The following is a 27823-nucleotide window of genomic DNA, read 5'->3' as shown; positions in this document are numbered from 1 at the left end:
ACATGGAGTTCTTTTAAGGACACTCATTTCTCACCTGAGACTTTTAAGTCTTGCTAAAATCAGCCAGGTCAGGCAGACTTGGTGGGTGGGTGGAGTGGTGTTGTGTAATTTAAAATTTTTGGTCTGCAAGGAAGATATTACAGAATGACAAGCCAGTCCCCTGTGGGGATGTTGCTTCTCTGTATGAAAACTTTTCCTCCCTCTTGTTTGCAAACAGTGAGCTGCACGGGATCTTGTGATTTCTGAGATCGCAGAAACAGACTTGCCATTTACGTCTGGGATTTTCTTTTTTTTGGGTGGTGTTATTCTCCATTTAAACTGATGCTCTATACCCTCAGTACACTGATCCACTTATTTTCCCCCTTTAATCCCTGTTTCATAACATTGGTAATGTTTTAAGATGCACTTTTGAAATTCATTAATGAACAACTGGGAGCTTGCTTTGCAATGACAAGAGTCAGACAAGGCAAGGGCTAAACCAGTGTGGGGAAAGCCCCTGTGGTTCACGTGTGGGGCACTGGTCCAAGAGTCTGGCACAGTTCAGCTCAGAGAGGGAAAAGGTCTGGCCTCCTGCGCTTCCTTTACTCTCCAAGCCGTTAGCAGGGCCTACTTCACTTTCCTTAGGGCTGCGCCTCCCAGGTGGCCCTTTGGCTGCCTCGAGGCCCGGGGCCCAGTCTCGCCAGGGACATCAAGAAGTTTCCTTTGTCAGCGGCGACCACGTGGCGCCATGGCGACCGCTGGAAAGTGAGGAGCAGCATGCCCACCACCGGGCACAGGCTCGGATTTACGCCGGCCCTGCCAAAGCCGGCTCGGGAAAACGCGGGCGCCGCGGGACAGCGAAGGGAGGCGTCCCACACCGGCCCGACCGGGGTGCGGGCGGAACCCGTGGAGGAGGGTGGGTCTGGAGGGCCGGGGTGGGGCCGCGCTCCGGGCGGAGACAGAGTGCTGGCCCAGGGGGCGGCGCTCCGGACAGGGCGGGGACTCAGCGCGGGTTCAGGGGGCGGTGCTCCGGGCTGGGAGGGTCCCCGAGCGGGCCCAGGGGGCGGTGCTCCGGCGGGGCGGTGACCCAGCGCGGGTCCGGGGGGCGGCGGGCGCTGGGCGGCGCTCCGGGCGGGGCGCGGCGCGGCGCGGCGGGCCGGGCATGGCGTCCATGGCGGCTGCGATCGCGGCCTCGCGCTCCGCGGTCATGAGCGGGAACCGGCCGCTGGACGAACGGGAGCGGAAACGCTTCACCTACTTCTCGTCGCTGAGCCCCATGGCCAGGAAGATCATGCAGGACAAGGAGAAGATCCGCGAGAAGTACGGGCCCGAGTGGGCGCGGCTGCCGCCCGCGCAGCAGGACGCGATCATCGACCGCTGCCTGGTGGGGCCGCGCGCCTCGGCGCCCGCGGACCCGGGGTACTCCGGCGACCCCGAAGACCCCGTGCGCTTCCCCGGCCTGCGCGGGCCCACGGGCCAGAAGGTGGTGCGCTTCGGCGACGAGGTGGGGCGCCGGACACGCCCCGCGCGAAGGGGAGTGGGTGGCGAGAGGGGCCCAGCGGGGACCGGGGCTCCAAGACACCCGCCCCGCGCGAGGGACGTGGGCAGCGCCGGGGCTGGGGGTGCCTCGGGGAGAAGGGAAGGGGGCTTTAAAAGCCACCCACTGAGCAAAGCGGACCAAAGTGGCGACAGCGGGAATTCGAAGGCCGGCTGACCTGGGTTCTGACCCAGCTCTGTCCCTTGGCAGCTGTGTGGCCCAGAGAGAGTCTTAGAGCCTCAGTTTCCTCGAATGAAACGGGTATGGAGCCCACCCGCGAGGCACTCGGCTCGCGGTGTCTGTTAACATTTGTGCCCGGCCGCGAGCTCCGTGGGGAATGAGCTTGAGAGGCGGGTCTCCGGGAGGAGGAGGCGCCTTCCAAGACAGGGGCCCACAGTCCCGAGCCCACCGTCCCGAGGTGCGACTGGGGGGCACGATGCGCCATGTGCGACCCTGTTTTTCTATGGAAAGACCCTGGGAGAGGAGTTTAGTTGCGCTCCACAGCCTCGCCCCTTCGGAGGGGAGGACAGGCTCAGCCGCAGATCTACCCCTGCTGTGCGCAGGGAGGACGGGTAGGGAGGCCCGGAGTCTGTGCGCTGGGAAGCTTGGTGCCCTTGGGAGTGAGTGTCCCAGAAGCCTTCCGTGCCCTGGGACCTCGCCGTGGCGGTTGCAGGCTGACTTCTGCTTGGAGGGGCGAAGTGAGAAGGAGCAGCAGTGGGGTCCACTCCGCTGAGGCTGCTGCTTAGGCTGCTGAGGGGAGGGGCCAGGGGAGGTTTTCCCTGGAAGTTGGGGACTGTGAAGGGACTCAAGTTCAGAATGAGGCTTAGAGCACACTTTCAGGCTTAGGTATGTGGAAATGTTCGTTAAAGCAGAATGTTTGTGGCCATAAACTCACTCTGACGTCAGGTCAGAAGTGTGAAGTATAGGACTGTGTTGCCAGCAGCGCCTGGATTCTCATGGAATTAATAGAAAATTCCCCCCTTGGACTTTCAACTCGAAGGCTTGCCAGGAAAAACAAGGGCGTGGTAAGCTGGGGAGAGAAAAATATAGGTTTTTAAAATGTCTTCCAGAGCCGAAACAGCCCAGGGGGAAGATGTGCACTTTTGTAGATGTGTAGGTTTGGGTGCCAGGTGGCCCTTGGAAGGCATAAGTAAATAAACCTGAGGGCAGTAAGCCTGTAATTCCTTGCAGATGTTGAAGAGTGGCTGGCCCTAGACCTGGTCTTGGGTTTGTCCAGCTGAGAGCAGTGGCATGACTGCTTGTCATCAAAAAAGCCAGGCCACGTTGTAGCTCAGGGTCGCTGGCAGGGACAGCCTTCCACTAGGCTGAAGTTCTACTCTGGGTCCCTATCTGTAGCTAGACTGATCTCTTTCTGGACTTGCAGACCCAGTGTGACATAAAAGCAAGGGAACTGTTGTGGCGGCCTGGGAGCTTCCCAGAGCCACCAGCCCTGTCTTTCAGAATTGAATCTCAGCCTCTCACACATGCTGAGAGTTTGCCCATGCCCTGGATTACCTCTGACAACCTCAGCACAGGTGGCCGTGGCAGGCAGAGCCTTGGTTTTAGGAGGGGTCTGCAGGAACATTGCCAGGGTGGCTGGGTGGTTTAAATGCCATCAGATGAGGCAAGGAGTTGGCACTGAAGTGGAGTTTGCATTCTTGTTGTTGCTCACAGGAGATCATTTGTGGAGGAGAGCAAGCTTCTGGGCATAAGGGATGATGGATAGGACAGAATGGGAGATGACCCCCAGCTTGGCGGCCCCAGGTTTGAGCAAAGGACTAGCTTGAGTAGGGCTGTCCCTTCCCATTTGACCTGTCTTCTCCTGTGGTCACAGGGGCCCCCGTGCCCTGTCAGCTTCCCTGAAGGGTGCTGCCTACTTCTTTGATACTCCCTCATTGCCAGTGACATTTTTGTGTCCCACATAGCAATATCCTAAGTCAGAGAATGCAGACATAATGACCATCATCTAGTTATTTGTATGTGTTACTGGAATAAATAGAAGTTTGATTACATGATGGTGGCCACAGATCTCAGTGGCTCTGAGTGTGGTCAGGGGCTCAGTTCATGCACTGAAGTTGCCTTGTGCAGGTGCAGCATATTATGTGTGTGTGTTTGTTTCCATGCCTGGTGAGGTGGAAAACTTGGGTTGGCTCAGGTCCCCATGCTCTGATGACTTAATCTGGCCCCTTGAAGAGAAGAAGGTGGCTATCCTTGTTGTTGAGGCCTTGAGGAACTTGCCAGGTTTTACATTCTTCCTTGGGAATCAATTGAGCAAGTATTCCTCACGTCCTATTGTATTTAGGAAGTAGTGGCATCTTAGCTTAGTCTTTACCAGCTCCTTTAAAAATCTGGCTCATAACCTCAGTAAATGTCTACAGAGTGGAATGTTGCCCAGGGCTGCCAGCTTTCCTGCCTCCCTGAGGCCCCAGGCCCTCCCGTAAATCTCGGCTGGTGCTGGAGGAAAGCTCAACACAAAGGAGGGGCCCCCACATCTGGGACCCAGGTCCTCACCACAGTCAGCAGCAGGTACTGCCTTCTGAGGGCCCTTAGCCCCCTGGAGTCGGCCTGGCTTGGAGCCGGCACACACAGCGTGCTCCCTCCTGGTTGAGGATCTCAGTGAGAAAGGCAAAGCCTGTCTGCAGGTGGAGGCTCTTCAAGGTCTGGCTTGTCCGCACTCCTGATGGCTGTGAGTGCTGGGAATGGCTGACCTGGGGAGAGGAAAGGTTCTTGCTTTTCAAGGGTTTAGGGAACACCCTGCATGCTTCTCCTGCTTCCTGTTATCGATAGAAAATTGAACTCTTGGGTTTGTGTTGCCTTCTGCTTCCTGTCCCCACCCCCAAACTCCGTGCCATCCATCCAGCAGGATCTGAGTAGGTGTGGGAGGCTGCAGAGTTGCTCACCCAGTGCCGCCCTCTTGGCTACAACAGGCCAGCAGATGACCAGGAGGCCTGAGCCCGGGCAGCTCCTTTGTGTGGATCTGCATGCTGCATCTACCTCTCCATGAAGCAGGCGGGGCTGGGCAGGAGTGGCGTTTCCTCGAACCCATCCTCAGAGACCTAATCTGGGTTTTGCATGGGCAGTGCCCCCACCCCCAGGACTGCGGTGAACCCAGGGTGCTCTACCACTGAGCTATATCACCACTCCTTTTTACTTTATTTTGGGACAAGGTCTAAGTTATCAAGGTAGGGCTTGAACTTGTTTTCTTCCTGCCTCAGCCTCCTGAGTGCTGGGATTCAGACCTGCAGTGTTGCTCCTGGCCATACCTGAGTTTTAAGACCCTAGGACTAGTTAGCTCTGCCTTTCCTCAGCAGCTGAGCATGATGCTGCTATCCTTGGACCCACATCCCTCTCCTGCTGCAGCCCTCTCCCTAGGGCTTTGCTGGCCACTCCTCATGGCTTTAGCCTCCTTTTCTGAGGCTAAGTCTTGGTCTCCTGGGCTCCCAGACATCTTTTGCACTATCCTAGGCCCTTTAAGGCCTGGTGGCTTTCCTAGTCCACAGCGGGAGGACCTGTAGGTGTCACAGGGGTGGAGTATCTGTCAGCAGGCCGCGCTCAGGGGCTGCCTGCCCAGGGCCTGCCTTGCCCGCTTTTGAGGGTCCAGGTTCTGGAGGGCCTGTGGGCCTGAGTCGTATACAGCCTAGATATTTGGTCAAGTAAACAGATTTATTATAACAAGTTACATAGTATGGTAGTTGTCTCAAGCCCCGCAGAAGCAGCCTTTGCTGGGGAGAGCAGGCAGCTGCAGGACCTGCGGCTCCTGAGGTCTCCCTTCTCATCTACTTTGGCACTTTGGCCTTTTCTTTTTTTTTTTTTTCTTTCAGATTTTGGTTAAAATTAAAAAGAAGGTAATTTGAGAGTTGCTGTCTCAGTATTTTGGACTTGCTTTTTCAGGAGGTGGAATGTGTGAATTGATCCCCTCTCTGTCTGGCCCACCCGTGCATGATCTTGAAAAGACAACAGGGTGGGTGTGGCTTTTTGTATCTCTGGCTGGGGCTCTGTATGGTCACTGGGCAGGTATTGAGAAATGCCAAAGCCAGTTCTGCAGCCTCTGCTAGGCACAAACTGTAGGCTGCCTGAAAGCACGTTGAGGGTTCTCCACCCTGATGAGCACCTGGCTGCATGCCCTGGTTGCACAGGCAGAGTGGCCTCCCTGCCTAGGTGCCTTTGCCTGCTGGTTCCAGTGACACCTGGGCACAGGTTTTGCAAAGAAATGAAATGACTTGTTCACAGTCATGCAGGGCAGGAGGAAGCGGAAGAAGCAGGCAGGTGACTAGAAATCGCTCACACCCTGACCAAGACATTCCCATAGTACTGAAAAAAACAGTTTCTTCAAAATAAATAAATAAGGATTGGGTGAGTGCAGGCCAGACCTGTCTCCTTAGACTCCTGCCCATGTTCTGTTCCTTCCTTGAAGCATGCTCCACCCACTCTGCACTCTGCCTGTTACCATAGTGGAGGCTCTTGGTGCTGTTTTTGCTGTGATCTGCTATGGAGCTGTCTCTGGATCCGCGTGCACAGTGGACGCACCCGGGACTACATCACAGCTGCTTTCTGTCTTCAGAGCTGCACTCATACCTCCAGTTATGGAAAGGCCCATTTCAGCAGAGTTAAATATATTCCAGTCAAAGGGAACAAACAGCCAGATACCATAAATGTGTACAGTAACTGTGAATAGGCATTGGGCAAAAAACATATTTTTATCATTCTTTGCTCCTCCTCTTTTTAATAGATTTAATTTTTTAGAGCAGTTTTAGATTTACAGCAAAACTGAGTGGAAAGTTCGGAGTTCCCACGTACCCTTGGTTCACAGGCAGCCTCGCTTACCTAGTGCACCCCAACGGGCAGTCCGTGGTCATGGCGGTCCGTGGTCACCACCCTGTGCTGATGTCTCATCACCCTAGGTCAGAGTTCATGTTTGGGTTCACTATGGCTGCTGCATGGTCTGTGGACCTCACCCAGTGTGCAAAGACAGGATCCACCACGATGTATCACACAGACCAGGTTCACTACTTGAGAACTCCCTGCCCACCCCCCTACTCACCCCTCTCTGCTCCATCCTGGCCCCTGGTCTCGCTGCCTTCTCCCAGCTCCTCCTTTCCCAGGGTGTCACAGCCAGGGTCGCTCAGGCTGTGGCCTCTTCAAAGGGGCTTCTTGCATTGGTGCTGTGTGTGAGGTCCCTCTGTGCCTCTCCTGGCTTAGTGCCAGGATGGGCCACAGCTTGTCCACTCCCTGCTGAGGATGCTTTGATGGCCTCCACTATTTGGCCGTTATGAGTAAAACTGCTGTAGACATCCTGGGTGCAGGTCTTTGTGCGGAGTAGGTTTTTAACTTCCAACACCAAGAAACAAGATTGCCTTAAAGACCTTGGTCTTTAGCAGGAGAAGTCAACACAAGTGTAGGTGTATTTGCCTGGAACTATGTGTTTTCAGTTGATTGACAGGCCCAGGGTGCTGTGCCGTTCAGTGGAGTCTGCAGAAGGATTCTTCTGTCTCTGCAGCTCAGACAACTCACCTGCATCCTTGTGCTCTGCCTGGTTGGGCTGAGAAGCACCTGGCCACCTGATATCTCCAGCCATGCCTGGGACCTGTCTTTCCCTTTCCTGCAGGTTCTGCTCTCTTGAGTCTCATCTCTCTAGCTTATAGCATTTCCCAGCTTAAGCCAAAATGCCATTGTGTACCTGCCAGAAGCTCAGAAGCTCCTCTAGTGTGAAAACTTGGGGAGGAAAGTAGCCATTCCTGGTCCCATGAGCTCCTTGCAGCCTTCTGAATGCTGCTTCTGAATCTCCCAAGACACCTTAGTCTGTGTGGGGCATTGGAAGTTGGGATTCTGATTCTTAGGAAGTTGGCACTCCTGGTAAGAGGTGGTGGTTGATAGTCTGTGCTGTTCCGCTTCTGGGCGAGGGCGAGCAGATAGTGAAACATTGTTGTTAAACGGGCACTTGCAGTTCTTTGTATGGAGTCTGCAAATGCCAGTTGGAACAGAAGCCTTTAGGAGGTGGCCTGAGTCCTGCGGCTCCTTGGGCGCTAGTTGGTGGCCTGAGTCCTGCGGCTCCTTGGGCGCCGTTATGCTGCCCTAGTTAGTTATTAGGATGTACAGCCGTAATTCTGCCTCAGAGGATGGTCAAGGCCTGGCCTGGACCCACATGAACCAGGGGTTTCAAGGGAGTCCACTGGAGGATTGTGAGAGCCTTGTGCAGGCTGTGGCTAGTATAGCTGGCCAGACAGATGTCCTCTGGGCACCAGCAGCTGTGCCGCGGCATGGCCAGGAGCTCCTGAGCTAAGGGTGTGGTCAGGGTCCATGGGTCCTGTGAGTGACTGAACCAGAGGGCTCCCTGGGGAGTAGCTGCACCAGAAACAGTTTCCTAGGAAGCTTCATTTTCCAAGTGGTGCTGGGGATAGAACCCAGGGCCTTGCTTGTGCAAAGCGTGTGCTCCACCACTGAGCTCCTTCCCCAGCCCCTGTTGTTGGTGTGATTGAGTTGGTTGGGACACAGAGATTCTGCTTATGAAAACGGCACCCTTGGTGGCTCTGATTTGTAGCCAAATCTGGGAACTGTGGGGCTAGGCCTCTCAGAGTCTTGAGTTCAGTGGGAACTTAGGGCTCTGGGGTCTTGGGGGTCATTCCTACTAGATCCCATGAGAGGTGGCTGGTTGCTGGCTGCTGGCTGTCGGGCCGTGTGCAGAGGTCAACAAGGAAGCCCCTTGCTCCTGCCCTGCTGCCTTTCTTGGAGCAGCTTGAGCAGGGGGCCTGGGGGACTTGTCCATTCTACAAGTTGGAAGCCCAGACATACTGGTCCTAAAATCAGAGAGAACATTACCAAAGACTAAATGCATAATGGTTTCTCATTAACTTCAATTAGAGGAAATGTTAATATTTATAAAATTTCACCACATTTGAAATGAATTTGAAGTCTAGAGTTTCCCATTCTAGAATAATTTTGCAACAGTCATGACTTTTACAGAGAAATCACAACCAACTCTAATTGAGTGTAGCTAGATAATCTCAAAAGCAATATTACCGGAGTCATTTTCAATTTTAATAGCAGAAATCACATTCACCATAGCCTGTGATGGACTTCAGTCGTTTGCTGCTGGGTGCAGCTATGGTGTGCGGGTAGATGTTTGACACCTGGCTCTGAGAGAGGCAGGGCCGACCCTGGTGTCTGGCATAGGCCCTTTGCACGTCAGCAGCTGTGGCAGAGTCTGCACAGCAGTACTGTGAGGCAGCTTGCAGGAGCCAGAGGCACAGCAGGCTCAAGAGCAGATGGTGGCACCGTGTGCTGACGTACCTGGGAAACAAGAGCCTGAGCATAGCCCTTTATGGAGGAGAAACACCTTTAAAAGTTAGGCTGTTTTTCAGTCCAGTTTTAGTTTCCCAGCAGAAATGAGCACACAGCCTTCCGCCCAGACCCCCTGGAGCAGACGTGCCTTCTCCATCATTAGCCTCCCCAATTAGCCTGCTGCGCTCATCAGAGAACCTGCAGGACGTGGTCAGCGTCTCCCCATGTCCCGCTCACCACAGGGCTGTGTTTTAGGGTCATGTGTGCTGGGCTCGCTGTCCCAGGCCCTCTGCACCCGCCTGTCCCCAGCCCCGACAGCTGCTGACCTTTCTGGCACCCCCCACACACACTGTCTCCCCAGGATGTGGTCAGTGGAGCCAGGCAGGCTTTTCAAAGGCTCCTCTCCCATGGCCACTGGTTCTTAAAATCCCTTCAGGTCTTCCCGTGGCCTTATTCTGACGAAGCACACAACCTTCAGCTGTGACTTTAACCATTCCTGGGTGTGCAGGGGCCTGTGTGCTCAGTGCCCGTGGCCATCACTGCCACCCATTTCCAGAGGTTGCCATTTTATGATGGAACTCTGCGCCCTGTAAAGAACAAAGCCCTGAGCGCCTTAGGCAGCAAGAGCTCATCCCCTGCCCCTAGAAGCTGGCTCTGCCTCTGCTTTCCTGCTGCTGTCTCATGAAGTAGTGCTGTGGTGTCCGCCTCTTGCCTGGCTCTCCTCTGGGCTCAGTGTCCTCAGGATCCATCCACCTTGGAGTGTGCACCAGCATTTCCTCCCTTTCTCAGACTGAACACTGTGCTGCTGCACCGAGGGACCATGCCGGTCAATCCTGCAGCTGTGACCATGGTGTGGAATTGCCCATGTGAGCCCCTGCTTTCAGCTCTTTGGGGGCACACACCTTGGGATGGAATTGCTGGGTGAATTGCTCACTCTGTGTCCCATGAGGTCCACGTTTCTGGTCGACACAGGCGTGTTGAGATAGGCTGATGTTGTCCTCCAGAGGTTAGGTGGTGTAATGCTTGTTACAACGTGATTATTGCATCGTTCCACTTCATACACTGTATTTAAGTTTTGTGGTGTGCCACCTCTGGGACAGTGGGACAGAAAGGTCATCTCCTTCAGGACGCCATCCTGTTTCATCTCCAGGGCGCTGTTCCTCTGCTCCGGCAGAGCCCCAGGCTTCATGGGCCTGCTGGGGTTCGCTGTTTCCCGTTTTGCGATGGTGGCCACCCTCACAGGCGTGGAGCATCTCACCTCTGTCTTAATGTGTTCAGCTGTGAGTGTGGATGGCTCAGCCTTTAATGACGGCTGTGCGGAACCACAGGAAGGAGAAGTGCCTCATGATCAGCTCTTGCAGGATGGGTGAGCCTGTGGCTGTTGTTTGTTTTCCCCCTTGGAGTTTGGTGACCTGAGCATGCTTCTGGACTGAGTTGGCCTGTGGAGTGGACGTCTTTCACAGAGAGGAATTGGACTCTGAGGATGACGCTTTCCAGAGCGAAGCCCACGGATCTTGTCCGTGGTCTGAGTAGCAGATGTCCCTCAGTGCAGTGTCAGCCCTGGGGCCCAGGGTACGTCCCTGAGCAGCCTGGGGGGGATGTGGACTGCACCACAGTGACAGGTCACTATTGTTAGGTATCCATCGGAAGTAAGAACGTGAGGAGCACAGGACAAGGGACAGCATTGCGCTGTGGTATGTGTCGGAGTGTGTGTCTGTGAGAGCACACACATGTGCACGTGAGGGTGGACATATGATGGGTGCTGTTCCTTTGGGAGTGGGCGCCATATTCATGTGGAGCCTGGGAGCCCATTCCTCCCGCCGGCGCTCCTGTGGCTGGAGTGTGCAGCTGGTGACTGACGTCACAGCCCCTGTCACATTTTTGTTTGGTGAATTTATTTTTGTTAAGTACTTTACTGTTTTCTTTTATGGACTCAGAATTGCAGAAATCCAAGGAATCTGCCCCTTGACTTAGTTTCTTGCTGGAGTAAACAAAATACTACTGACACCAAGCTGGGGAAAAATCTCAGCGTGACATGTCTCCGTCTGTGACCCCCATGGAATTTCACCTGGCCTGGTCTGCGACCACTGGGACCTGACCTCCCAAGCTCCGAGCTCCGGCTGACCCTGTGCTCCCCAGGGATCAGTCACATTCCAGAACCAAAAGCCTTCCTGGTCTAATCTTTCTAAGTCTCAAGGGACTTGAGTTACGTGACTTGTGAGAGTCCAGCTCCCACATGCACCGTCCTGTGCTGGTGGTCCCGCGTTGCCTCCACCCTGTACACCCCACATGCTTCTGTTCTTGGAGGCAGTGAGGCTGGCGGCCCAGTGCAAAAGGCTTTGTTTAGATGGTTCCTGTGCCGTCCCCAGGGTGACGTCCAGAAGGCAAGGCATCAGGGCTCTCTGTCTCTCCCTAAGAACAAAGATCTTGTTATGCTGTTACTTCTAAGAGGATTGCAGGGTCGCAACAGCACAGAATTTCAGAGACTTTCAGATCATTTAACGCATGATCCCCTCCCTCGACAGGCACCCAGAGACGTGGAAGGAACTCAGAGGCAGGCTGGCCCTGGACTCTGCCTGGAGCCTCTGTTCCAGGGTGTGGCAGCACACATCCCTCCAGATTGCCATTGGCATGTTTGGAGAAGCAGCAGGGCACTGGGAAGCAGTTTGGGTTGAGCTGAAATTCCAAAGGGGATGGCAGTGACCCTGTTCTTCTCATCTTGAAAGTCTTTGCTGGTGGCCAGGAGGCAAACAGACAGCGCAAGCCAGCTCTGAAGCCAGAACCACCCCCGAATGTGCTACGTGTGGTGACACTCCACTGTGGGGACCTGCCCTGGGCTCTAATGGGTCAGGCCTCAGGTGCACTCCTGCTGCTGGGGTCTGGTTCTCACGGCTTGCGCCTGGGCCAGAGCTTGTGCTCGTGGCTGTGCGATCCTTGTCCTGGCACACTTGTGGCTGGCTAAAGGCCTGAATGTGGAATCTCCCCATAGCTCCTCCTTGCCCTTGTCCCCAGGGTCCACAGAGGGGCCTAGTGCAGGGGACATGTCACTCCTAGGCCAGAGGCAAGAAGAGCTGGGCTCTATGTCCCACATTGGGATGAGATGTGGGAGGCTGTGGCTTGACCAGAGCTAGCATCACTGGGTGTGGACCCCATTGGGCAAGCACTGGGGCTACCGGAGGAACAGCCTTTGTGATCCTGGGAGGCCCAGTGCTAGCCACAGGTGGGGCCCGGGGACCATCACGGCTCCCCCTGCTGCTTCTAGGAGAGCAGACCTTCTATTGCTCAGGCCCAGCAGAGCCTTCATCATTGCAGTTCAGCAGTGGACCCTGCGCCGTTCATCTCAGAGAAGGCTAGCTGCAGGGACCCACCTGGGCATGGCATAGTGGCTGTGTTGAAGGCTCTGCCTGTGGGCCCTGGGGTTTGCCCCAGTCCCTGCCATGCGGGAGGCCAGGCTGGGATGTGGTGGGCTCTGCTGGAGGCTGAGTGGAGGGCCTTGGCAGGACCACGGAGGGGGGGCAGGTCCCTGGTGGCAGCGTAGGACTGCTCTGCGTGGAAGGAGACAGAATACACTGGGTTCTTCATGGAAAGACATAGTTACTTGGGTTTTTTTGGGGTGGTGAGATATGGATATAATTTTAATACCAGTTTCAATTAAAATTCCTTAACCTATTTTCAGTCTGTGTCAACCGTGGTGACCCACATTGGTCCAGAACCTGGGGCCCTAAATAGCAGGGTGCAGATAAGGCCTTTGTTAGCTCAGGAATGCTGCAGGGAGCAGAGGGGAGCCCAGGTGCCCCGCCTAGCTGTGGATTCAGGCCAGTGGACAAAACCTGCAGGTCCAAGGTCAGATCCCAAGGATCTGCCCTGTCCCCCCTGTCCTTGGCCCCAAGGCCAGATCCCAGGGACTGCCCGGGGGCTCTTCCTGCTTGTGAGGCCTGGGAGTGGTGCCAGAGACCTTGGAAGGAAGCCTTGCGTCTCAGGGCGTTCTCCACTTCCTTCTGACCCAGGCCTGCCTTCTCTGCTGGCCCTCGGGGAGAAGGGAGCCCCACTGTGCTGGTGCTGCTAGCAGGTTGTGCCTGGCATGATTTCCGTAGGTCGGTTAACGGGGGTGCGATTCTTCCTTCACTGGAGGAAACTGAGGCTGGGCAGTCTAAGGCATGGTCCATGAGTAGGCAGCTCCGTGCTGGTAGCCGAGACTGAAGGGCCAGCTCCTTTCCCAGCCAGCTTCCCTGCTCCTGGAAGTGGCTCAGCGTTTGGAGGTGTGGCAGCCCGGGTGGGAAAGGTGAGGGAGGAGCCCCAGGGAGGGGCTTCACCCTCCAGGGCAGGCTGGAGACCTGGGCTGCTCAGCAGAGTGGGGCTGTGCCTGGGTTGTGCCTGTCCCGGCTCCCAGAGTCCTGGGTAGCGTTTGTACAGGGGTGGCCCAGGTCTCAATTCATTCTTAAATTTCTGTTCCAGGACATCACCTGGCAGGACGAGCACTCTGCTCCTTTCTCCTGGGAAACTCGGGTAAGTTGGCTAAACTTAGATCGGTCCCTTGAAGCAGAACTGAGTAAGTTTACCTTTTTCTGCAACCTTGGATGGACAGGGGTAGCGGGGCCCACGCCGGCTGCAGGCGGCAGCCCATTGTGGTAGGGAGGAGGGGTTGTGGGAAGTCGGACATGTGTGCAGTGGCAGAGTGGTAGTCGGTCTGACAGCCTGAGCCCACGAGGCCTTGTGATACCCCTGATGCCCAGGCTCGGGTTGCCCTGTGGGGGCCCTTCTCTGCCCATCTCTCTGCCCACCAGCACTTGGCACCACAGTGGGGGGCTAGTGACATAGCTTTGAACCCGTGGTGGGGTGAACTTAGCCAGTTGGTGCGTGGCTGATAGAACCCAGTGTGGGAAGGGGCCTGGCCTCCAGGCACCGGGGTCTCCATTGTCAGAGTAGCTCAGGAGCAGGGGTCCAGATAGTCTCTGTGCCTTGCCTTCAGCTGTCTCGCTGCCCCGGAGGGACAGGGGTACAATGATTATGGGAACTGCCTTCATGCCAGGAAAAGAAGCGGCAGACAGGACTTGGCTGTGTGCCAGCAGGTAGTGGCCACAGCAGCATGTATGAGCAGAGGTGGCTGGGCCTGGGCAGGTCCCAGCTCATATTAGGGTTTTCAAGTGCTGCTACTTCAAGGGGCCTGTGTCACTTGTCCCCACAGCTTCTGATCAGAGCCTTGCCCTGGCATCCAGGAACAGCTGGGAGAATAGGTGGGGAGAAAGGAATGAGGAGTCCTCGAGCAGACTGCGAGGCTTCTGCTGGGAACTGTCCTGAAATGAAGCATTTCCCCAGGTGCTAGGGAGCTGGCAGTACACTGGTCAGTGTTTAGTGAGCAGCTGCTGACTGCTACAAATGCTGGCTGACCAGACCGTGCAAGCTGGGTGCCGCTGAGGTGGGTTTGCACTGAGTCACATCCCCAGCCCTTTACTTTTTAAATTTTGAGATAGAGTTTTACTAAGTTGCTGAGGCTGGCCTCAAAGTTGGGATCCTCCTGCCTCAGCCTCCTGAGTTGCTGGGATTATAGGTATGCGCCATGGTGTCCAGCCAACTGAGATTATTTTTAAACCTTAGAGATAGGTTTCGGGGTTGTATGACATGCACTCACTGGAGCATGTTCATTTGGAAAGTATAGATTCCCTATGCCATTGATACTACCGTACCAGGCCCCAAGCATCCTAAAGTTGCTGGCATCTGCACCCTGCGCATCTTTTTCAAAATTTCATTGCAGAGTAGTGTGGAACGTAGGTCTGTGCAGAGGGCAAGGAGTAGGAGCAGTCTGATGGGAGCCAGAGCCTGCGTAGGGACTGGGCACTGGTGGAGGGTGACCAGATTTGGGCTGGGTATCAGGGAGCAGCCTGGAATGACAGTAGCTGCCACCCACGTGGACCTGCCTCCCGAGGCCACAGAGCAGGCCGGGTGGCCAGGCAGCCCTTCCTCACCCAGGTACTCAGCCAGGCCCCCTTCTTCCTCTTCTGTGGCCACCAGAGTGGCAGAAGCATCTGCAGGGGAAGCCATTCTGGGCCCTCGGTCTGGTGACACCACAGGGTGAGGCAGACGAGGCCAAGCATCTAGAGGTGCTGGCCAAGGCCTCGTGGTCCTGTGGAGTCCTCCGCTGTGTGTCCTGGAGTCATCCGGGGGACAGCCACCTTCATTGCCCAGAATGACAGACATCCTAGGGCGCAGCGGCCGCTGACCTGGGCTATGCAGAGCTCTCCCCAGCCATCAGCCTGCTAGGTGAGCAGCCACCCCGCCGTCCACCTCTGGGACGTCTTATTGTAAACTGCATGTGTTGTGGGGTGCAGCGTGGGGTCCTGTGCCTTGTGGAGTGAGTTGAGCTAGTGGACATCCCCAGAGCTCTCCACCTTGCACAGCTGACACTGCCCTTTAAACAGCAAGTCCCCAGCTCCTCTCATCCCCACGGCCCCCTGGAAGGGTCATCTTTTCCTCCCGTCCATCGGCCTGGCCTGGCGGAGGGCTGGGGCGGCACCCCACCCGTGCATTCCTCTCTCATGCTACTGAAGTTTCAAGAGGGAAAAAAAAACAGCACCCAGTGCTCCTGGAGGAGGCCCCAGTGCAGGGGATTCCTTGCATTCCCAGGCCGTCTGGCCTGGAGGGTCTGGAGATGCCTTCGGGGGCTGGGCAGGCAGAGCTAGCCCCAGGTCCCTCAGCTCACCCAGGCTGCCTGGCTTCTTTGTGTCTGCCTGGGTGCTCAGCTCTCTTTCTGGGAGTGGTAAGCGGGCTGGGTGGGGATCCATTCCTTCATTCTGAGGGCCAGTTAGGGCATCCAGAGTAGGGAAGCCTTCCAGGGTCTCCGTGGGGCTGCAGGCTCATGTCCTCCATGATGTGTCCCAGCACAGGGATGTGTAGGCTGGGTTCAGTCACCTGTTCCTGCCGCAGTTAGCGCCACAGTTTAGGGGAGGCAGACAGGGTCTGTCTGAGGCTTGTGCCATCTGCTGCTGGCGGGGAGGGGGCCTTCCCTCCAGAGAGCAGGTTCCCTTGCTTTCCGGGGTCAGGAATACCCAGGTGCCACACATACTCAGAAGTTGTACTTCTGCAGAAGATGTCCCCAAAGGCAACCCGTGAGCAGGCACACCTGGGTGGGCAGTCCCCCAGAGTTTGTCCCTAACAAGCCTCTGCCCCTCGCTCTGACAGGAAGGGCTCAGGGATGGTCTATACAGTTAGCTGTGTATGGAAGGGTGGGTATGGAAGAGGGCCACAGCTGGGACTGGCTTGCGCCTATGAGGTTCCCACACAAGCTGGCAGAGGAGCCTGTGTCCTGTTGCAGGGTCAGCTTCAATAGGAGAGGTGATCTTGCACAGGTGGTGGCTTTGTTTGGCTGCACACCCCACCCCACCCCCTGTGGTGTGACCTTTTTCACCAACAGTTCCCATCTCTGCCCTACAGTCCTCTCCTCTGCCTGTCCCTCCCTCCTTCCGTCTGGGCTCTCCCTAATCCCTTCCTGAGGCCAGGGCCGAGCTCCCAGCTCCCAGCTCCCAGCTCCCAGCTCCCAGCTCCCAGCTCCCAGCTCCCAGCTCCCAGCCTGCGACCTCTCCCCAGGCTTCCTGGCCCCAGTGGTTCCACCTGCCCTCTAGCCCCAGAAACCACTGGTCTGTCCTGCAGCCCTCAGCCTGTGCTGCCCTCCTGTAGGCCAGTTCCTCCTTACCTGCCCCCAGTGCTGCCCAAATCTTGATCCTGGTCTCCGTGCTGGGGCTCCCCTGCCGTCCATCACCTGTGCTGACTCTCAGAGTCCCACCCTGCTCTGCCTGTTGAGCCCTGTGGGTGCGTGCCCAAGGCCCATGGACAAGGACAGGCAGTGCTCCTCCAGGGCTGTGTGCCCACCTACTGTGGCCCCCGCTGCCCCTCCTCCTGTTACCCCAGGAAGTGCCCAGGAGGGAGGCCAGGGCTGATGTGCCTCTGTCCCCGTGAGGCTCAGCCCCCAGGTGGGCACACTGTGCCCCAAGTTTAGCAGAGCTGTGTGGCCCCCAGTGAGGGCCTCTTCTGCCCTCTTGCACCCGCTTCCACACACCCCAGAAGCCTGTGCCCTTTGCCTGGTAAATACACAGGCATATGGTATTTACACCTGGACCCTGCCAGTCCCTGCCCGCCTGGGTCTGGCCTTGCTGGCCTGTCCCTGTTGGGCTGTGATTCTGAAGGTTTTCCTATGTGCCTCCTGTTCCTCCCGTCCTTCCTATGTAGAGAGGAGGTAGGAAGAATAACAGCTCAGTGAGGTTATAGGATCTGTCCAGTGCTGTGATACTGTCCAGCCGTACCCCTGTAACTTTGTCCCTATGAGCGAGGCCTGTCGGAGGCTGCCAAGCCCACTAGTTAGTTTTGGCAGTGGGCACACCCCTTGCTGGAATATCATGCATTCCTCTCCAGTGAGTGGGATGTAAAAATAGACACAGCGCTCTCTTGTGCCCTCGCTGTTTTTAGAAGGGACGTGGCCTGCTGAGCCCTGGTCCCCACATGGGCTGACTGCCGCCCTGCCCAGCTTGGCCAGACTCCTCAGGGTGTGGAAGGTGGGCTAAGAGTGGAGGGGCCTCCTGTTCACTCTCCCATCTCCCTGTGTGGAGGTAACAGGACCACTGTGTTGAGTCCCACCCTGCTCTGCCTGTAGCAGGTGCCATTGACCAGTGGTGTCCACTGGCCGCCAGCTCCTGCCGTTTTCCATGCAGTGTTGCCCATGCTGGAAGAGGCCGTCATGACCTCCTTTCCCCAGAGCCCAGCTCTTTTTCTTTGTCTGGAAAGGGACTTTTTCCAGAGATGAAGAACTTGTCTGTGGCTTCACGGTCTTCCCATTTCCCACCTCCTCTCCCAGCCTTGCGCTTGCCAGGGGCCTGTGGGTCCTCAGATGAGTGAGGGGCTGTTGCTCCAGCCCTACTTAAGTGAGTTAGAGTGGTGGTCCTGCTCCCTCCGTGTGAGTCAGTGTGTCTGGAGGCTCTACCTGTGCCTGGCACACAGTAGGTTCTCACTAAGCTGCTACCTGGGCTGTTCTTCACAGGTGTGCTTGGTCTGAGGTCAGCCAACCTCCCCCTCGGACCCCAAGTTGTGGGACAGCCCCCAGATCCCCACGGATCCCCATCAGGCCCTGGCTCCTCTCAGGCCTCACTCTGGTCCCCTGGGGGTGGTGCCTGTTGCCCCAAGCTGGCTTGGTGACCATAGGAGTGGGGAGGGGAGGGTGATCAGGGCCATGCAGGGACAGGGTAGGGTGCTGTGGGGTATACAGCCTCCTGAGGAGGAGCAGCTGGGTCTGGACTGGAGAGGGCGAGTTGCCTCGGCTCCTTGGTCGGCTCTGGGAGGCACTAAGATGGCAGCCCAGGATGGGCCTGGGTCTGGGAGGGAAGGGCACGCCCACACCCAGAGTCACAGAGCAAAAGCCCATGGGACTTGCTCTGAGATGGCTGGGGGGCTGCGTTCACCTGGCTGACGGCTACACTGCCTGCCTGGGTGTGAGGGCTGCTGTGGGTGTCCCCATGAGCAGGCCCCCAGGGGATCCTGGGCTGGGAGGGGCTGGAACGTGGCAGCCCAGAAGAGGGGACAGTGCCATGCATGCAGTGTCCCTGGCCCCCAACTCCTGGGGTGAGGACGCAGGAAAGCGTTGTCTGAGTGGGAAGTGCTGACTATGTGGCAGGCAGCTGGAGGGAAAGCTGGCAGCATGGAGGGCAATGGCAGGTGCACGGCAGCGTGGGTGGTGCCCAAGACTGAGAGAAACTACAGGCGGGAAGTCCCCTCCTAGCACATGTTACAGAGGGGCAGCATGCCCAAAGGTGTGGGAGGGCAGGGGCTACGAAGGAGTCTTCTGTTTTCCCTGCTCTCTGTGACATCGTTTTATTGCTTCTTTATTTATTCAGTCTTTTGCAGAACTGGGGATTGAACCCAGGGGCTCTCCACAATGAACCGCTATCCCCAGCCTTTTTTTTTTTTGAGACAAGGTCTTGCTTAGGTCCTCGCTAAATTGCTGAGGCTGGTTTTGAAACTCGTGATCCTCCTGCCTCAGCTTCCCGAGTTGCTGGGATCACAGGTGTGGGCCACTGCGCCTGGCTTGCCTACTTATGAAAGGGCAGGTACGAGGAAGTGGAGATGGGGGCAAGGGGAATTTTCAGAATTGATTTCAGAAATGATGGGATAGCAGGTGCCCTGTTCTGCAGAGCTAGGGACGTGATGGCCTCCAGTGGGCTCCCCTGGAGTGGCGGCCACTGAACATTTCTCTGGAGTGAAACACAGTCAACTCTGCTCAGCAGCACGTCCCAGGTGGCTCTGGTCAGTGGGAGGTTGGGTCTCAGATGTGGCTGGTGCCTACCCTGCCCCTTCCTCCCCTATAGTCACCATTGGAGGCTGGGTGGCAATATTCAACCTGGCCCTCTGCAGGCCGCATCCTTGCTCCTCATGTTCCTGGGACCTCACCTATGGGCAGCAACTCACGGGGCCTACAGGAGGCTTGTGCACTGCTGGCCCAGCAGAGAGCCCAGTCCTCAGCCAGATTCAGACTCGGGGTCTTGGAGCTGCTGGCAGGGCCGGACGTAGTAAGACTGTGCCTCGAGGTGGCTGTGTCTTGGATATGCAAGCACGGTCCTGCAGCCACTCAGGACACCGGCAGCGCACAGCCAGCAGCTCCTGAAGCATCTCTCCAGAGCAGGGGGCGGTGAGGAGCTGACCGCCTGCTCCTCGCTGAGCTTCCTCCTTCCTTCTCTTTGCAGAGCCAGATGGAGTTCAGCCTTTCCTCCTTGAGCATCCAGGAGCCAAGCAGCGGCGCTTCCACCAGTGAGCTGAGGCCACTGCCCAAGGCCTCCCAGGGCCCACAGGCCCTCAAGACCACCCAGGGCAGTAGGTCATCCAGCCTGGACGCCCTGGGTCCAGCCAGGAAGGAAGATGAGGCGCCCTTCTGGAAAATCAATGCAGAGAGATCCCGGGAGGGGCCTGAGGACGGATTCCAGTCTCTGACCCCCAGCCAGATCAAGTCCATGGAGAAGGGGGAGAAGGTCCTGCCTGCCTGTTACCGGCAGGAGCAGTGGGGTCTTCCCAGTGTGAGTGTGGACCGGGAGAGACCCCCGCCTGCTCAAGCCACCTCTGGCATGCTGCCCGAGGACCAACTCTCTGAGCCCTTGGGGAAGCCACTGTCCCTGGATACCTCACAGGACGAGGACAGCGCTCTGGGTTCAGAGCCCACGCCTGCACAGGTGGGCAGCCCGTGCCAAGGCCTCTTCTGGCCAGGCGCCTCTTCCAGAGGCAGCCAAGCGGAACCCCACAGGACGGCTGCCTGGTATCCACGTGGCCTTCCTCGCCCTGCTTGCCCTCTCGCTTGCCTTCACAGTGGGCTCCACCCCAGCCTGGTACCCTGACTGGTTTGCTGGCCGTGTGGCTCCAGCCCTCCCTGTGTGGACAGGTGGGGAGGGGCTAGGGGAGTCTGGGAGGAAGGGTCAGTGTGGGGAAGCTGGGAGGCCGTGGGGCCTGTGGCATTGGGAACAGCATCTCGAGGCTGGGAGAAGCAAGTAGGGAGGCTCCATGAGTGGCCTGGAGGCTTGTGGACCTGGGATAGGGACCAAGGTCACTGCCCTCCTGCCTGCAGCACAGGCTGGGATGTCCAGAGGAGGGATGGAAGAGGAGCTCTCCAGGGCATAGACAGATGCCAGGTCTGCTAAGCCCTCGGGGTGAGGTGCTTGGTATTGGAGAGGGATGAGTGGCTGATGGCTGGAGTGTCCCTGGCTCCTGGTAGGAGTGGCCCCTGTCATCTTCCCCGGGCAGTCGGTGTCACAAAGTGGAGACAGCAAAGAGAAGACGGAGCGTTTGTGGCAACTCTAAATGGCACTAGTGTTGGAGGGTTGCTCACAAAAGCAAGGAGCTAGGACACAGGAACAGGGGAGCCTTTCTCTCCAGAGGAGGCTGGCTTTGGGGCATTGTCTCACAAACAGCACTGTGTTGTGAGCGTCTGGGAGCTGGCTCTGGGCACCGGGGCGGCTGAGGACCCAACAGGGCTCTGTCGTCCCTCCTCGAGATGGCCCTGCTCACCCCCTGGTGCTGTGCTGCATAGTGATGTCTCCCTGGCTGTGACCTGCAGAGCCTCACTGGAAGAGTCCTGAGGGAGGGCGGGAACAGGTGGGCATGGCCAGAGCAGGAAACGAGGGTCCTGGCCTCCCAGGAGTGTCCACCCGTTGGTGCTGGCCGTACAATAGAACCTTATGGTGATGAGAAATGTCCTCAAATAGGTCAGCACTCCTGCACACTCTTCTTCGTGATCAGGCCTTTTCTCTGCGGCTGCCGACCAGCTGTCTGATGTACCTGTTGGTCAGGACGCAGGCACATGGAGAAGTCCACTGCACCCCAGCTGCTTTGCTGTGTGCCCCAAGGTGTGGTTGTTAGCAGTCAGGCCTCCTGGTCTTTGGGACCCTGTGGCCATCTGACGGTCACACTTCCTTTGGTTTTAAACATCTTTAAAACTTAAAACTCACACTGAAGTACACAGGACATGAGCACGTCATTCCTGCCCTTTCTGGGTGTAGGGTTCAGTGGCGCTAAGCAGTGTCAGCATCGTGCAAGCCCCTCCTCCTCTGCACCAGAGCTTTCCTCAGTGCCCTAGGCCAGCTCACAACCAGACAGACTTGCCATGACGCCCCCACACCCCTGGAGACGCGGGCTGGCATTGAGAAGCTGCCCGGCTAGGCGACCGGCTTGCTTCACTTAGCAAATGACATGGCCAGTAATGCCCTGCCGCTCTGGTCGCCGGGCATTTGTGGGCAAATGCTTGCTTCTTCCCTTTGCTGTTGTGACATGGGTGGGCAGATCTTTCTGAGCCCCTGTTCTGTGGGTGCCTCCCAGACGCAGAATGACTGTACCGAGGATTGAACCCGGGGCACTCAGCTACTGAGCCACATCCCCAGACCTTTCTTTTTCCTGACCCAGGGCCTTGCTAGTTGGCTAGGGTCTTGTTAAATTTCTGAGGCTGGCTTCAAGATTTTGATGCTCCTGCCTCATCCTCCTGAGGGCACTGCCTGGGCTATCAGTGGTATTTTTTTTTTTAATATTTTAGTTGCAGTTGGACACAATATCTTTATTTGTTTATTTTTATGTGGTGCTGAGGATCGAACCCAGGGCCTCACACATGCTAGGTGAGCGCTCTACCACTGAGCCGCGGCCCCAGCCCGCTATCAGTGTTTTTGAGGAGCCTCTCTGCTCTTTCCCACGGTGGATACACTGTCCCACTGTTCCCCCAGCACTTGTGAGGTTCTGCATCTGCCCTTCCTGACTGGCATGCGGCTCTCATCCCGGCCACTAACGTGTGAGTGTATTTCCTGAGCTTGGTGGCCGTCTCCTTGAAGAACACTAAGTTCCCTTGCTCACTTTTTACTTGGGTGTTTGTGGTTTGCTGTTGGATCAAGGTGGTCTCTGGTTACTCTGGGTTTCCTGGAGGAATCCCTGATCCTTTGTGCCTCTTGAGGAGGGGGAGCCCATGGTTCCAGCATCTTCTCCCTCCCACGGCTCCACAGCCACCTCTGCAGGCTGCTGTTCTCAGCCTGCCCCACCTGGTCCCTGTCTCCAGTCCTGCGGGCTTTGCAGGAATTGTTTGTGCCAAATGCCAACAGTTGGCTCTGAAGTAGGATGGCTCCATGAGTGGCCTGGAAGCTTGTGGACCTGGGACGGGGACCAAGGCACAAACTGTGGTGTACCACATCTAGGAGGCGGGAGGGAAGGGAGGTGATGGACCACACTGCTCCCTCCATGGCATCTCAGGTGAGCATACCTGGCCTGAGACACGTCCAGGAAGCCACCGACCTTGCCCAACCTTTCCTGTGTGCCGTAGCACATCAGGGTCACTGCCCAGCAGGCAGCTCCCTGCTGGCCTGAACTGGCCCTGAGAACGGCACAGTGGGGGCCTGGTCTGCTTGCCCAGGGGCCGCCCATGCAGTGCCGCATCCCTGGATTGTCCCTGCTCTTGGAGACCCACTCCATGACCTTCCACATACCCCACTCGCGCACGCTGGCCTTCACAGAGTTCTTGCCATCCTCTCTGTATGTGTAAGCGTCTCTGTTCTTGCCGAGTGATGCAGAGGATCATGTCATGCTGGTTGGCTCTGCGTACCTGTGCTGCACAGCCGCATGGGGCGCAGGTGCGAGGGCGGGGGGGGGGGTGGGCACTGGCACTGGACTTGCTGTGCTGTTCTCAATTCGAGGTCAGAGCCCAAGAGGGAAGCAGGCAGCAGCATCTGGGCCACTGTAAATGAGGTGCTGTTTTTAGCCCCATGTCCGGGGGCTGCGTCTCACTGTGCTCCTGTCTCTGCAGGCCGGCTCCAGTGTCATCCTGAAGACGGGCTTCGACTTTCTGGACAACTGGTAAACGGTGTTGGGCGCGGCGCAGCCGGGAGCCGAGGTGTCCAGGGTGCTGTGCCCAGGGAGGGCTTGTGGCCTGTTTCCTGGTTTCTCTACTATTGATTTTTTGGAAGCTGGTAAATTTGCCAGATTTTTTTTTCTCTTTGATAAAACCAGATATATATGCTATTTTCAACAATTTGCTAATGGAAGTTTTACATCTGGAATTTTTAAGGACCATTAGGAATTTAGTGGATCTTGTTAGTAAGCCCTTCCAGCTCTGCCCTTGACCCTCCTCTCAGGAGGCCTCCTCGCTGACGTCACCAAGTCACCACCAAATCCTGTCTCCTGTTTGTGCCCTCCCTATGCAGCTGGCCTCCTTGGTGGTGGCTGCCATGTCTTCAGTCCTGCACATTGGCCACTGCTGTTCCCACAGGAAGATCTGCCCTCAGGAACTCCCAGTGCTCACAGCCCCTTGCTGAAGGCACACCTGCACCGTGTGCCACCCGCCACCTCAGGTGGCTTCCAGGAAACAGACTGTCAGCATGCGGTGGACATGCGGTGAGCTGCCCCATGGTCACTGAAGTATCTATCCTATTTAACAAGAGCTGCGTGTCTGGAGTTGTGCGCCAACCTCCTGTTATCCATACCTAGCTTCAGCAGCTGTGGGCTACCACATTGCCTGGTTTTGTACCAGTTTCTTTTGGGAAGCTCCCAGCACTTATGTGACCTGTTGCTTGTCCCCGTGCTGCGCATGAGTGGTCGGGGTGGCAGTGCTGCTGGGGCAGAGGCCCCTCTGATTCACTATTGCTGCTTTCCAGAGGAGATGGGCTATGGCTGCCCACCCCCAACTCCTCAGGCTGCATCAAGATGGGCCCGCCCAGCCCTGACCACAGCAGAGTGGAAGAGGTGGCCAGTGGGCCCCAGCAGTACCCTGGGGGCCCCACAGCACCCCAGGAGGGCTTGTCTGGGGCTGGAGCAGATTCCCAGGCTGTGTGGCAGGAGGGTGGACCTCAGCTGGAGGCCACTGCCCTCACTGTGCCCTGCCCTGTGCTCTGGCAGGAGGCGCCTTCTCCTCTGCCGTGCACACACCACTGCCACTGTGTCCCCTCACCTGAGGCCTTATTCCCTCGGAGCCCTGCCAACAAGCTTCAGGACCAAAGGGTGGCTTTTTTAAAAAACACGCTTCTTAGGCCCTTCTGAAGTACTCTCCAGGACATCATCTGACTCCAACCGCCTCCACCCCCAGGAAAATCTTTGCCAAAGCCATGGCTAGCAACTCTGCTGGTCCCCACCCTTGCTGGGTGCCCCAGGGTGTGGGCTTCACCTCCCTCCTCTGGTCCCTCACTGCAGTGTGGCAGGTAGACATCCCTCTGTAACACGTGAGCATTCTTTTTTTTTTTTTAATATTTTTTTAGTGGTAGATGGGCACAGTATCTTTATTTTATTTCTTTATTTTTATGTAGTGCTGAGGATTGAACCCAGTGCCTCACACATGCTAGGCAAACGCTCTACCACTGAGCTACAATCCCAGCCCCCACATGAGCATTCTTGAAGCGTCCATGCCAGTTCATCCCAGCTGGGCGCCAGCCCCCCAGGGGCCAGCGCTGTCACACAGGGAATCCAGGGCCTCCCCGCTTGCCTGTATCTCCGCCTTAGGGTGGTGGCTGAGCTGGAGGCCAGGGTGCTCCTTGCCATGGGTTGGGCTCACTGGTGTGGGCAGCAGAGAGAGGGCTCCTGCTGGCACGCCTGGTCGGCAATCCCTCTCTCTCCTTGCCAGAAGTCCCCCTTTCTTTCCCACTTTCCTGTGAATCTCGACATTCCCTTCAGGTCGTTCTCAGAACTGAGGGGTGGAGCCACTGAGGACTCCATGCTCTTGATCCCTTTGTCCCAGCCTTGCAACCTCTAGTTACTCTTGGGGGCAGCCCCCCAGGAGTGAGTGGAAGCCAGAGCGGGGAGTCCTGAGGGGTCTCGCGCTGTTGGCTCTGCCTTCGGGAGAAGTGCAGTCCCCATCCTGCCTGATTGGTGACTGTCCCCCACATGGGTGGTTGGTGCAGAGGCGACTTTCCCTCCCCCGGGTTGAAGCTCCCCGTTTCCACGTGCTTCTCCCCCAGACTCCAGGTGGGTCTGTCAAAGCAGGAGCTTGTGAGCACACTCCCCAGTACACTGGCCCCACACCCGGGGCTCGGCTGAGGACCAGCGTCCTGCTCTCACTACTTCTGCAGAAGTCCTCCAGGACATCAGAACCAGGGTCAGTGTCATGGGCCTGCTCCTGGCCCTCCGACCTGGGTGTTGCCTGTGGAGCGGCCTCCCTTTGGTCCTCCTTCCTTTGATACACATTTTCAGAGATGATGAGTTCTTATAATGTGTAACTTGGTTATATTTTATACTAATTGCCTTTAATAAAGCCTTTTTAAAAATGCCAGCCTGTCTGTTTTGGCTTTTGCTGGATCCTGGAGGCCTGTTGGGGTGATGGCACTTGAACACAGGTAGGAGCCCAGAGCACAGTCTGGACACGGCCTCTGCAGCCTGCTAGAGCCAGGCGACGGCCACAGGGTGCCTGCCCGACAGGAGGGCAGCTCTGCCTGGGGGGCTCCGGCGCAGCCCTGGGTGATGTGGGAGCCACAGCAGGGCTCCCAGGACAAGCCCAGCGTATAGAGTCCCTGGGCCCCTGCAGAGCAAAGGCTGCCCCAGAAGCTTTCACCTGAGGGAGTCAAATCTGAGGGTGTTTGTTTAGCTTCATGGTTGAGGAGCTTCACCACCAAGCCTGGCCCCTCATCCTGTCCCATTCATTAGAGTGCAAGCGTGAAGTTTTCGCCACACATGAGAGAGAAGTGTAGATGTCACTTTCCTCTATCAAATCAACCTTGGAGTCAGAATGTGTAAGCGTGTTGGTGGGGTTGGCAGGCCTCTCCTGACCTCCTGGGGTTAGGGAGTGCCCTGCATTTGGAGAGAGGCTTCAGGGAGCCACCTGAGTGCTAGGGCTCTGTGCGGCCCCAAACCCGGGGCCTCTTTCCACTATCGCCAGGCCTCCTGGGCGGCTCCTGGGTTTGGGGCTTTGGGTCGCTCGGTGGGTGTGTGAGGTTAACATGCTCAACACATGTTGCTGTCCAGGGCGTCCTCCACATGGAGATAGCACCTGGCTTACCAGGCACTCTGCAGCCAGGGAGAGAGACCACACCTGAGGGACGTTGCTGCCTTTTGGAGGCACCTGAGGAGGTTCCTGGTGAGTTCTTTGTTCTGAATGATGTTCTAACCATCCTCTGATGAGCTGGCCAGTTCTCCAGGTGCCCTGATGCTGAGAGGGAGCCCCTCAGGATCCCGTGGTTCTGTGTCCACCCACACTCAGGCAGAGAGCAAGCAGTCCTGGGCATACACTTGCCCCTCCAGGAGCAGGGAGTTGTTTGCCACAGTAAAGCACACACCTCGGGGCCCAACTGGAAGTCTGTTCTGTCCCAGCCCTGGAGCTAAGGCCCCAGCTCAGTGTGCTCCAGCCTGGTCCCCAGCCCTCTCCTGGCTTGCAGACGCCCTCCTCCTGCTGTGTCCTCACATGGCCATCCCTTTGCATGTGTATCAGGACACCAGTCACTGGATCAGGGACCCCAACTTTACATCTTAATTACCCTTCAAAAAGCCCATCAGCGGTAGACGCCTAGCATGAGGGAGTGGTGGGGGCCGGGTTCGATCCTCAGCACCACATAAAAAAAGAAAATAAAGGAATTGTGTCCATCTACACCTAAAAAATAAATATTAAAAAAAAAAAGCCCATCTCTGCAGTCGCATTCTGAAGTCCTGGGAATCAGGGCTTCGACATGAATTTTGGGGCGGGGCATTTGATTGGCATCAAACAAAAAGTTATGTCTCATAACGGCAACCAAAAGTACAGGATTTCGAGGAGCCAACTTAAGCTAAGTATGCAAAGACTGGAACGTTCCAGATGAGTGTTTGGAGGGATTTGACAAGTTTACTTTGAACTGTGAACAGAACTCACTGAAGAAGCAATACGGTGGGGATCATACTGTTGGTTGTGAGAGGACCTTCCAGGCCCCAGAGGCCTGGCTTGTGGAAGGAGCGCAGGACAGACAACGTCATGATGGGGTCAGAGGTCAGGACAACCCAATAGAAAGGTGGGGAGGGTCTCTGGTATAGAAACGAAACTGTGGGTTCCTCCTTGGTGCTGGGGAGGGGGCTGTGCACACTTGAAGACCAGGTTGGAAAGGCCAAAGTGAGCAGGGAGGAGGACAGCCTGGGCCCCGAGTGAGGGGAACCTCAGGGAAGCCTCGGGGCCAAGTCGGAAGCAAAGCAGTGCCTGACACCCCTGCTGAAGGACGCATGGAGAACATCTAAAGACCAACGTGCCCTGGGCAGTGTGCTGGAGTCCCCACGTGGACATCTCCCGCAGGTCAGAGCTGCCCCCGGGAGGTTCTTGCCCTGCCTCCCCAGCCCAGCTCTGCCCCATGTGGCCACTGAGTTTAGGACAGGCCTGCGGCTGACGAAAAAGTGCCAGGAGCAAGAGACACACAGGGGATGTTGAAGACTTCACACAAAAATAAGGGAAGAGACTGGGCTGGGGCTCAGCGGGCGAGCGCTCGCCTGACACTTGCAAGGCACCAGGTTTGATTCTCGGCACAACATAAAAATGAATAAATAAAATAAAGATGTTGTGCCCAACTATAACTAAAAAAATATATATTAAAAAAATAA

General features: G+C 56.7%; 1 protein-coding gene across 1 annotated transcript; it reads left to right on the top strand.

The window, feature by feature from the left end:
* The first annotated feature begins 1089 nt into the window (after positions 1-1089).
* C10H1orf198 (chromosome 10 C1orf198 homolog) lies at positions 1090-25544 on the top strand. The gene is made up of 4 exons (XM_005320377.4): positions 1090-1483; positions 13250-13300; positions 19516-19995; positions 23094-25544. The coding sequence occupies exons 1-4, from the start codon at positions 1142-1144 to the stop codon at positions 23145-23147; spliced, it is 927 nt and encodes a 308-aa protein (XP_005320434.2). The 5' UTR covers positions 1090-1141; the 3' UTR covers positions 23148-25544.
* The last annotated feature ends 2279 nt before the right edge of the window (positions 25545-27823 follow it).

Source organism: Ictidomys tridecemlineatus, chromosome 10, assembly GCF_052094955.1.
Source record: "Ictidomys tridecemlineatus isolate mIctTri1 chromosome 10, mIctTri1.hap1, whole genome shotgun sequence".
NCBI classification, from domain to species: domain Eukaryota; kingdom Metazoa; phylum Chordata; class Mammalia; order Rodentia; family Sciuridae; genus Ictidomys; species Ictidomys tridecemlineatus.
Note: the sequence above shows the minus strand (reverse complement) of the source record. Positions and strands in the feature narration are given on the sequence as shown.